Source organism: Heloderma suspectum, chromosome 1, assembly GCF_057233095.1.
Source record: "Heloderma suspectum isolate Gila_16-S chromosome 1, 16-S_ref, whole genome shotgun sequence".
Taxonomy (NCBI): Eukaryota; Metazoa; Chordata; class Lepidosauria; order Squamata; family Helodermatidae; genus Heloderma; species Heloderma suspectum.
This window is the reverse complement of record NC_139458.1, coordinates 393,297,480-393,309,705: the sequence shown is the minus strand read 5'-3', so window position 1 is coordinate 393,309,705 and position 12,226 is coordinate 393,297,480. Positions and strand designations below refer to the sequence as shown.

The 12,226-nt window shown below is 42.8% G+C and overlaps 1 protein-coding gene across 1 annotated transcript in view; it reads left to right on the top strand.

Moving 5' to 3' along the window:
- Window positions 1-12,226, top strand: part of DNAH14 (dynein axonemal heavy chain 14) — a 237,827-nt gene that overhangs the window by 174,035 nt on the left and 51,566 nt on the right. The window contains 4 exon segments of the mRNA XM_084820967.1: window positions 1,393-1,552; window positions 4,471-4,602; window positions 7,356-7,451; window positions 10,476-10,616. Coding sequence (XP_084677093.1) covers window positions 1,393-1,552; window positions 4,471-4,602; window positions 7,356-7,451; window positions 10,476-10,616 — 529 coding nt within the window.

Below are 12,226 nucleotides of genomic sequence, written 5' to 3'. Positions count from 1 at the left end.
TGCCTAACTGACTAGAACTGTCCCTTTATCCTCAGGACTAGATTTCTTCTCTGGTGCCTCCAATACAGAATGAAACAGATTAAAGGTGCACTTTTTTTCTGTCTAAACATGACTAGGATTGCACCCTTAATGTCTGGTCAGCAGTGTTTGCATAAGCAGGGCTATTCCAGCAGGTCTGGCTTCAGGTTTTAGGAAGAAAGAAAGGGAGGAAGAGCTGGGCCTAGGACTGAACTTCTCTCAAGTCCAGGCATTGGGGAGCTGTTTTAACTGGCTCTGCAGCTTCGTTCTCCTTCACACAGAGCTTTTATCCTTCAATTGAGATTGTTCACTCATAGAAGTTTGCAGGTCCTTTTCATGATGTCATCAACCTCCAGGGCACATCCAGAGGTATTTTCTGCTTATTTCATCTCAAAAAGATCCAGAAATAATGAACTACTTATTTTAAGTCGGAATGTTACGCGATTAAAACAACCACTAGATGGTGGTGTTTCATTGAGTTCTATGGAACCTTGAAAATTAAAAGCCTCCCCTCTCAGCAATCACATGGTTGCTGTTTGGGAGACTGCAGTAAACCAGAAAGGCTCCAAAACAGGAGGACTGTGGGGTTTCTCTTTAGTTTAAAGGCAGCCTTCATCTCACCACTCTCTCCCTCAGCTGCTTTGCGGAGAGATAGATGAATGGCTACATATCTCCAGAAGATAGATAATCAATGCTCATGGGTTTGTGACTATCATGTTCCCAGGTGTGAGAGGTTACCTATTCTCTTCTATATTTGTGTGGATTAGAGCTGCTTGATTAAGTAGAATAAAAATAAGAAAATAAGTCCCATTGCTTAAGATATTCAAAGAATGCATTTGACTAGTTGGGCACTTCTAGGTAGAGGATTTATTGTGAGTGAAGCACATTAATTCAGTGCATACAACATTCACAAGTCATAATCAGACGGTGTCAGTCCCATGCTGATTTCTGCTAATCCAAAGAGAAGACCAGTGTATTGACAGGAACTGTACATTAGACACAATTCAAGTAATAGGTTCCCTCAGGACTGTTGCACCAATTTCCCATTTTAAACTTACTCATAAATGTCTTGCATGCATGTCACCTGCTTACACTAAACTGCAAACTCCTTCTAATTCACCAGGCTGCAAATGTGCATTTCATCCATCTGGCTAGTGTGGCCTAACATATCTGACATCCATCATGTAGATAACTAAAACTAATGCACTTTAATCACACTAGAATAATAAACCATGCAGTTCTGTAGGAACACAGAAATTGCATTGGATAATATAGCCCCATAGTCTGGGTCTGACAAAAGTTGTTAGCGGCATCTCTTGCAAAAATTTGAATTTAACAAATTTTGTACTGTTCTTTTTCTTCTGTATCATACAGAGTATATACTCGCCCTCCTCCACTTGTACTAACTGTTATGAATGCAGTTTGCATTCTTCTTCAAAAGAAACCTAATTGGACAACAGCAAAATTACTACTGGCAGACCCTGGTTTTCTAAAGAAGTTGATTACCCTTGACAAAGATAATCTACCAGAAAAGGTAAAGGAGAGGTGCAGTGTCCAGTAGATTGAGTTTGTTTCTTCTTTTGCATACCCAGGAAAGGTGGTCTTATCTCAAGGACATACCATAATTTTTATCCAGATGTCAAACTAATATTGTGCAGCTCTTATTTTTCTCTTGAAATGTAAAGCATATGTGAAAAAAATGGTCTGGCTGTCCAAGGTGGTTGAAATGTTACCGGTGGAAACAGGACATTTCTTAGACAATGTCTGTTTCTGTTTTTAAAAATTGGCTTGGAGAAAAGCATTTAGATTTTTAAAAAATCTCTAGAATTTTATGCTACAAATTATAGGATGCTACTTTTCTGTGTCCTATATTCATAAGGGCACAAAGAGGCAAATCCCAAATGGCCACCTAATGGCCCAGTTTGCATGTAACAAGAAGCCACTATGGGTGAATGTCCCCACAGGGCTTCTCATTGTGGTGGCAGCCACCATTTTGAATAATTGACCCATGGTGAGGGCACGCCCTAGCTTGTTGTTATGTGTGAACCTGGCGAGGGTGATTTGTTGGGATGGTTGACAAGCCACCCAGAACCCATGGGCTGTTTTAGGGTTGCAGGTGGCTTGTCAACAACTCTAACAACCCATCCTCACTGGGATTGCATGTAATAATAAGCCATGGCTTGAATATTCAAAGTGGCTGCCGCAGGTGCAAAAAGAAACCCCACGGGGAAATTCACCCACCATGGTTTTTTGTTATATGCGAACTACATAAACATGTTGAATGATGTGGAGTACTAAATTCACCCAGTTCTTTCAGTATGTGCATCTGGTATTGAAAACATAGGTAATCTAGAGATTTTGTTGATACATCAGCTGCCCAACAGACCAGCTTGAAAACAGATGGTCAGACTATAGTATTCTTATGGTCAGACTGGTTCCCTGCTTTAGTTACAGAGTTCTGCCCAGTCCTTCCCAGCCATAAAAGTGGGAATACTGCCTCATCCCATATGAACTTGCCTGTAGATTGTGATTATTATAGGAGGCCCTCATTTTGTCCCACTAATTAAAGAGATTCAGTTGGTGGGAATTCGAGATAGGGCCATCTCTGTGGCAGCACTCCAGTTGTGTTCATTCAAATTTTATTGTTTATAGCCCATGGGCGTTACAATATAAACACAAGAAAACATATTTATAAAACATGGAACAATCAGTCTGGTAAAACACAAGTAGGGCCTTGGAAATACAAATAAAAGGTTGTAAGCATATGTTTAAATTAGAAAACGAAACTCCTCTTAGCTTTTGTCACTGACGTGATTCAGAAAGGCCACTCTTAACTTTGTTGCAGCTAGCACAAACAGAGCTACTCTGTAACCGACAAATTTATCTGTATCCTCCAGCAGCCAACTGATCTTAAGGTCATCTGATAGGCCTTAGGGTCATCTGATAGATCTTAAGGAAAGGGAGAATAAACTTAACCCTAGGTGAATTCTATAGAAGGCAATATAAAATATAGTGCACCACATCTTCAATTTGACCTAATCGACGTACACAGAAATTATCTTTTGCTGACCCCAGTTGTGGAATTCCCTCTCAAAAGCAGTTAGACTACCCTATCGTGGATGGTCTTTAGATAGGCAATAAAAATGTCTTTATTTCATCTGGCTTCCAATGGTGTTTAAGCAGAATATTAAAATGTTAATTTCTCTACTCTTTGCTTTTAATGTTTGCTTTTAATCCTTGTAGGCTTAAAAGCATGGGGAAGGGGCCTACAAGATGGCCTTGTAGGCCCCTTCCAACCCTACTATTCTATGATAATCATTGCTTAAATGTTGTGAATAATGTTTTAAATTATTTTAATGGTTGTATTATTTTAGTGTATTGTAAACTGCTGGCGGGGGAGAGACTTGTTTAGAGCTGAAAACGAGTCTAGAAATGCTTTTTAAATATATAAAAATAAATAAATGGGTTTCTTCCCTCTCACCAGTGGTCCCAATTCTTCCAAATAACATGCAGGATTTACTCCCTTTCTCATGAGGGGTTCATTCTTCTCCAGACACACTCATGGGTCTTCCCCAAGCCCCTAAACTTAAAACCATATTCCTACAACAACCTATTATAAATTAGTTTCGTCTCACAGAATCCAGAAAGGAAAGGATTTCTATTCCCCCCGCCCCAAATCCTCTCCAAATGATCCTTTGGTGCAGCTTAGGGAAGCACTGCTTCTGATATGAGGCATGACTCAGGGAATAGTAGGACTTTTGCAGCCAATCTGGTCTTGATTATGGTAATGTAGAAGCTTCATACTCCACATAACAAAGTTATGTGTTATGTGGAGAAACTAGATCTGTGTTATCCTGTTATTGGATCTAACATCTGTCTTCTGTGGGCAGAAGGGCTCTACTTACTGAAGGGGCATCTACCCAATTTTGGGGGATCTCCCCTCCCACAGCTCACCTCATTCAATAGGTTCCCTTTACCCTCTGTGTAACATTTTTAGGGGGCTGGAGGGGTGGCTGTGGAGAGGAGGGGGTAGGGAATTCCACTTCCTCCAGCCCAGTTGCACATGCCTACATCTGGATCCAACCCATAGTCAATACATAGATTTTGTTTACTACATCTTAAAAACATTTATTACCTTGATATCATGCTTCAACATGAGGCTTCTAGTTGTCCCCCATCCAGAGGGCTGATCAGGTCCACATTTGCTTAGCTTACTATAGAGTAAATTCCATTGTGCCTAGAAAGAATTACATTTGCGTAAACATGCTTAGAATTGCACTGAATAAACCAAATAAAAACTACCATATTGTTAAAAGCTGCCTCAGAACACCACTGTTACGAATAGAGCTTTATTGCCCATTAAAGAGCTTGAAGAATTCTCCTACACTGGCCTATAAGACTTATGATGGTTTAAACTCATTGTTTTTAATAACTGATCTGTGTTCTTTTTAGGTGTTTCTACAGCTGAAAAAATATATAAAGTCACCTGACTTCAGCCCTGTAAAAGTGGGACTTGTGTCTATTGCCTGTTGCTCCATGTGTCAATGGATTTTAGCTTTAGATCACTATCATATTGTAAAAAAGGTATATTTACATCTGTTGTTTCTGATAACATTTAAAAACGTTTTCCTCAGAATAAAAGGTGTTACAGGATCATATGTCATGATGCGACATATTCTAAATTTTTCTGGAATATGTGCTCAGTTTTGCAAATGTATTTCACTCAGCATTATTAGAGATTTAAAAATCTCAATGTATTCTTTTGGGCATTCAGTTTCTAATTATGTAGGGCACAATCTGTCCCCACTCCTGAATGTGGAAATGTACACATTCAGCTCTACAAATGCACGCAGCTTAATGCATGCAGAGTGCAGGGAGAGAGGGGGCACTAGTATAGGAATCACTTTGCTTATTTGCATGCATGCACTCACTTGGACTTTAGAGATGGACAGAGGTTGGATTGGCCTGTATTGTTTTAAATTAAATGCTTAACAGAGGTTCTTGAATTTTGCAGCTTCAAAATGAAGTTGCAGATTAATATATGTATAATTTTTGAAAATATTAATCAGTTACCCTGGTGTAATTAATAGAAGTGATATAATTAAACAACTCATTAAATTGCATCTATTCACAGCCCGCCCCCCCCCCCCAAATAACCAAAAGAGGGGATGCTTTTCACAGTTTTCACAGAAGCAATTGGAGAATCCATCTCAGCATGGCTTTCTCATCTGTACAAGGCTGGTGCAGTGATAGCCTCTGCTTGCATTTGACTGCTAGGAGTTTATCTTAGGCACTGCATTAAAAGACATTGAGGCCTTATGATGAGCTTCATTTTGGAGCCTAGTACATCTCTAACCCATATGCCACCCTTCCTTATTTATCTGCACTTACAAGTACGCAACAGTGCCCAGGTCCTGCTGGCGTGATAATATTCTACTGTTCATACCATACAGACTACCAGTATCTTCCATTTCCCAATAACGAGGAACATTGCCACAGTTCCCTAGCATATGAGGAGAAACAGCCACTATGTTCTGAGCTCTGGAGACGTATTAGAAAGCCAAGTGCAGGTGTTAAGACAGACTGCTCTATCTCCTGGACAGAGGCATTCTGTTATCTGTAGCAAAAGCCACATTTTTAGGTAGGGATGTTGGAGAAATGGACCCCAATGAGGCCAGAATCCGGGCCCCCGAAGTCCGCGGAGGATCAGATCTCCTACCTCCATCTCTATTGAGAAGTCCATGCCGGCGGATCCTGCCTGCTGCTGGCTCCGAAGCCCCAACAATATGGCCGCCATTGCTGTATTGCTGGCTGGACTGACGAACTGCGGATGCAAATGGCGTCCGGCGTAGCTCTTATGTATTTGCACTATTCCACTATACCACAGTGCCACCTAGAGGTTATTTAGTGAAAAAGCAGGAAGGGAAACACTCCTCATGTAGTGCTTGGATCTCAATTCTGAGACGAAACCAACAGTAGATACAGTGGATTAACAGCAGATTAAGAGCCTTGTGCAGTCTGGAGTCCTACTTTACTGCATACTTAAACTCATGGTTAATCCAGTTCTCTGCAAGAAAATATAATTGTGATATAATGTGTATTGGCACATTATATCACAACTTTTCAGAAAAGCACAAAGGGCAGGACTGTACTTTATGCTTAATATAAGACTGCCACAGAAAATGGTATCCCCGCCTTGAGCCTCTGCCCTCCCTCCTGTAACTTTTAGGTACGTTTATCCAAGTTGTGATGTTCTCCAGGTCTGTGATGCATCGTTGTCTGGTGGTGGGGATAGGAGAACATAATGATGTCACAATATGGGTGTGCCAAAAGAAGAACTTAGAACAGAAATACCCCTTTCAACAAAATCCCCATATCATGTGTAATGTGTAGTACTGATTAGGGATGTACGAAACACTTACCTTGTTCTGTGCCGGGCAATCTGCGGTGGGGGGGAGGCGATCCGTCCCTCCCCACGGAATCCTCCCCGGCCGGCTCCGCTCCGTGGTGACTCTGTGGAGCCGCCAGCCAAGGCCGGCTGCAGCCGGAGTTCCGGCTGCGGCCGGGCTGCTGCGGCCGGGCTGCCGCAGCCGCAAATGGCGGCCATCATAGCGGCCGCCCTTTGTGTCCTTGCAGTTAACCGTGATAGGTGACGTAAATACGTGATAAAGCCGTGATAGGCGACGTAAAGTATTTATGTCGCCTATCACGGCAAAGAGCAGGGACGCAAAGGGCGGCCGCTACGCCATTTGCGCCCCCGCTCTTTGCTGTGATAGGCTATGTAAGTATTTACGTAGCCTATCACGGTAAAGGCAGCCATGCAAATCGCGTAGCGGCTGCCATTTGCGTGGCTGCCTTTACCGTGATAGGCTACGTAAATACTTACATAGCCTATCACGGCTGACTGCAAGGACGCAAATGGCGGCCACTACAACAGCCGCCATTTGCAGCTGCAGCAGCCCAGCAGTGGCCAGCTGGGAGACCAGCCGGAGCCGCCGCCACCGCATCCACTGCCGGAGCTGCCGCCGGAGCCTCCGCCCCATCCGCCGCCAGGTAAGCTCCATTCCGGGGAGATTCCATGGGTTGGCGTGGGGGGAGGCCGTTCCGCCACGGATTCCGGGAGGCTGGATTCTAAAGAATCCAGCCTCACTGGAGTCCGTGGTGGAATTCTCTGACATCCCTAGTACTGATATAGTGTTTGTTATGGTGTTTATGTATATGCATATTATGTGTGTACATATTTATCTATGGCATTTATACCCTTGATTCTTCCAAGAAGCTGAGTATAACCATTCTTCCTTATTCTTGCTGGATCGTAAATATATCTTCTTATCTAGTTTGTAGATCCGAAACAAGCAAAGGTAGCAGAAGCAGAGGAGCTACTCAAACTTGCCCATGAAAAATTGGCTGAAAAACAAAGAAGTTTAGCTCTGGTAAAATAATTCTGTTTGTCATATGCTATAGTATTTATATTATTTATTATCCATCTAAATTTGGGACAGTGAAGAGACAAAGTCTGCTTTATCAGCTACACTGAAATGTCATTGTCTGTCCTCTCAACATTTTCCTTCATTCATCTCTCCTTTCATATGCCTGGAGGCAATTAGTGCGCTCTCTCTCTCTCTCTCTCTCTGGGCTCCTTCACACCAGGCTTTTATCCTGTGATTGAGATTGCTCCTTCACGGAAGTTTGCGGGCTCTTTACATGACACAGTGACCCTGCTGTGACCCTCCTGCACTGCATCTCCTGCACTAAATGCCCTTTGTTCTGTTTTTAAATAGATCGCAGATAATGAGCTATCAAATTACCCTGTTGTGTTCTGCTTCAGTTTCCTCTGTGAAAAGAGTTAAAGTGGCAAGAAGAGGAGCCAGACCAATGAAAGATAATGGAAGGCTCAGATATGGGGAGAAGGAGGGGGGAAGGGAGCGCATGTAAAGGGAGTCAGTTGTGATCCTGCATTTAAAACGGAAGCAGAAAGCCCTGTGTTAAATGCAAGATTTTAGACTGGTGTACAGATGCCGCCACCCTCTCTCTCTCTCTCTCTCTCTCTCTCTGTGTGTGTGTGTGTGTGTGTGTGTGTGAGAGAGAGAGAGAGAGAGAGAGAGAGAGTCTAGTAATTTGTGGAGAGAGGGGCTTTCCTACCATCCATTTGTTCCATAACATATTCACATCTCTGTGTATTAAACAAACCAATCATTCTTGATGTACATTTTTAATTTTAATTTTTTTCTCAGCAATGATACTGAATGTTTAAGAAAACAGGAATGCAGTGGATCAAGTAATAGAAAAGAGGAGATAGGAAGACCAAACAATCTTCATGAATTAACAGTTCCGTTTGATAATAAGCAGAGAAAATTGCTGAAAAATGTAGCAGGAAAATATGTTCTGTTTTCTTTGTGGTCTCTCAGCTCTCCCACATATGGGTTCTACTCTTGCACAGAGCAATGGGTTGTGCCCAGTGTTAGTTCTACTTAGAGGAGACTCATTGAAATGAATGGGACTTAAATTACACTAACACTGGATTCAATCCAATGTTCAGAACCTACTAGAGTCAGGCAAAATAATTTGGGCAGGAAGCCTGCCCCTGACCTGAGGAGTTACACTCAAAGGGACATGGCTCCTGCCTTCCTACCCATTTCCTTTTTGACCACCACAGCAGAAAGATTAGGATTTTCTCTTCAAGCACCAGCCGTGAATTTTATTATTGTGGACACCACTCAGAGGAAGCCTCACAAAATCCCCACTCTGTCCTGTCACAGCATTAGACAGAACCTTATGGGGAGGAAATTTGATTCCACCACAGCTCTCTTCCTCCAAATTACCAAACTGTAGAACATAAGAAGAGCCTTGCTGAATCAGGCCAAAGTTCCATCTAATCCAGCATCCTGTTTCCCACAGTGGTCAACCAGATGCCTACAGGAAGCCCACAAGCAGGACATGATCACAATAGCTGTCTCCCGCTGTTGTTCCCCAGGAACTGGTATTCAGAGGCATGGTGCTCCTGATCCTGAGGAAGCATATAACCATCATGACTAGTAGCCATTAACAGACTTATCCTGCATGAATTTGTCTAATCTCCTTTAAATTGCTGGCCATGGCCACATCTTGTCATTCTTGTCTGCAAAGTTCCAGTCATCTAACTGTCGCAAGGCAGTGGTTGCCCCCAGGTGTCAGCCTTAACTCACAATCTGTCATCCTTCAGGAGCCTGCCATTGTTTTGCGACCATTACCACGTGGATCATTGGGTACTTTCCATCATTTGCATGCGAAATGTGATTGAGTTTTTCTCACTTCCCCCAGACAGATTTTTTCCCCCATAGAATATTTCCATCACCTCTTTTAGAAGAGGATATTAAAACCCTCCTCTGAAAGGAACGCATACCCAGTGTCCTGAGACATTGAGGCCTCTGTTCAAAGACAGCCAGAAGCCTTTGGCCAACTTCTGGACCTTTGTGGTGTTAATTTCTTCATAAGATGAAAAAGTTCAGGATGGTAGTATCTGACAAGAGCCTTACGCTCATTCACATCAGGGCTTGGTTTGCATTCACAGACTCACTCTCGCATAGCTATTTGGCCCAAGAATTGAGCAGGGGGTTGGACTCGATGGCCTTGTAGGCCCCTTCCAGCCCTACTATTCTATGATTCTATTCTATGATTCTATGAAACACCTGCTTCACTCTGGAGGACCACTGCTTCCAATTCAGAGTCCTTGCACTGGCTCCCAGAGTACTCACAAAGTATATGGCCATCATTGCTGCACACATCCACCAGCGTAGGATTTTTGTCTTCATATACGTAGACGACTGGCTACTCACCACGTATATGTAACACCACTGGCAGACCAAGTTACACGTTTTGCCTCCTCAACATTCTGGGCCTCTGTGTCAATGTGGCAAAGTCTCAGTTGACACCATATGTCACTTTGAGTTCATTGGCACTCTCCATGTCTCTGTGGATGACTGTGCATATCTGCCCTCCAGCAGAGCTTGAACCTTATCACACAACTCACTCTCCTTCTCCATTTCAGGTGTCATTTTTTGTCCTGTTTTCACTCTAGTGTTTTCTTATATAGCCTTGGGGGCAGGCCTTCCACCAAAAGCTTTTCACCCAGCTCTAGAAAGTTCCAAGCATTGCTTTGAGGAGGTGCTCATATGTGTGACTGCATAGATGACCACTTGAAAAACAGTTACAGGAAAACAACCTGTCTTTATGTATGGACCCAAAGAATGCACTCAGAGCTCTAAGGGTTTAAGTAGTGTTCAGTCATGTTTAAGCTAGCTGAGTCAGTATGATCCTGTCCAGTAAGGGCTCCTGAATAGGAGCCCTTAGGCACCTCATATTAGCTACTCTAAAGCTTATAAAGAAAGAGCTACATTCAAATATGTTCAAAACAGCAGTGTATATTGCTACAGTAAACTTTTTTTCATTAGAAACCTGATTTTTTTCTAACTTTTCAGATTGAACAACATCAGCAAAATTTAGAAGCAATGTATGGAGAAAGCATTGCTGAGCAAGAAAAGCTAGCAGCTCGAAAAGATCAGACAACTCACCGTTTACACAGTGCATCTGTTTTAACAACAGCTCTGAAGGATGAGATGGTATTGACTTTTCCATTCTGCTCTAATACTTGAGTCTAATTTGAGTTAGGCTTCATTTTTACAACCTGTTAAACTGACCTTTCTATTGGGAGTCTTTCCCATGTCATATAATGTGCCTTACTCTTGTGTTATGCTATTTTTCATACGTAAATGCAACTTCCCACACTATCCTTGGATTGTTACCTAAGGTTTGGTGTACTTACCCTGGGGGTGTTTCCACACTATCACCTTCACTTCTTTTCCAACTTTTCCCCAAGTGCATTTTCTCTCTCACGTGTTTCCATGTCCCCAAAGGACCCAGTCTATCATCGTTGTACCCTTGCGGGCTGCGCTGTTTTCACGGAGCCCTAATCACGTTATTCTCTTGATGGCTGGGTGGAGCCTTTTTGGAGTGAGTTGGGTCTGCTTAAGTCTGCTGTTTTCCTGCCTCCTCCTCTTTCCGATTCCCCCCCCCCGCTCTCCCCCTCTGCCCAGCTGAAGTTTCCTGCTCTGGCCAGTCTCCTCCTTGCCTTCCCAGTCCTTTTGTTTTGCTTTAGAGAAGGAGCGAAAAATCAAAGCACTGTGTCTGGAGCACCCCCCCCCCTTTAAACCTTCCTTGTTGCTCCTGAAACAGGGATTTAAAGTTCAGTTGTGCATTAAAGAAGTAATGAAAAATCAAAGCACTGTGTCTGGAGCATCCAACACCCCTTTAAACTTTCTTTCTTGCCCCTAAAATGGGTGCTTATGTGTGCATCTTTTCATCTCTGCCTGACTGCTCCCTACAGGATCATCTCCCCCTCTCCTTCACACAGCTTCAGTGTTCCCACTTCCTTGGCCATATTTCCAGGACAACAGAAGGAGAAACTGATGGAGGAGTACAGGATTTTTTAAAAGGAATCAGCTTTGCTGTGAAGAGAGGCTTCACCCCCACCCCCACCCCCACCACACTTTCTCCTATCCCCTGAAGCTCCAGATGCATTTCAGGAGCAAGCCTCACTCACTCATTACAATTATCTGTAATGTTCTGCCAAGCAGAAGAGACAAGTTTGCCACACCCTTACTTCTCCAGTTTTGGCCCTTCTGTGTGGTTAACTTCTACCCACCAATAAATAGGTTGTTACAGCTGACTAGTTACCAAGGCTAGGTCTACACTACTGTTTTATAGTGGTATCGAAGTGCACTGATAACTGTTGGGGGACATTACACATTCGACATACTGCTTTTGTAGTGTTATTTCCTGCTCTTTATTTCACATTATCCAAAATACCACAACAAATGTCCTTGTGTGTCCTATGAAGTATAAATGCGCAAGAGGGATATAGCATTACCACGATGGGATCATAATGATATGTCACAATGTGTAGATCTAGCCCTAGTGACTACATGCACAACATGGCAATATACCACTTAGTAAACAGAATCTGTATTCAGTTTCAATTAAACTCCAGATTCCAGATCCATTGTAGATACCATCATTTTTGTTGGAAAGGTATTTGTTGGGAAAGTTTATGTTGGAAATCTCAGGCTTGTTGTTAATCGGAGTACAACACGTGCTGTACTTGGAGTTCCCTATCCTAAAGACTAACCTGCTAGAACTGCAAATCATTAGACTGGGCTACTGAAAGTCTATT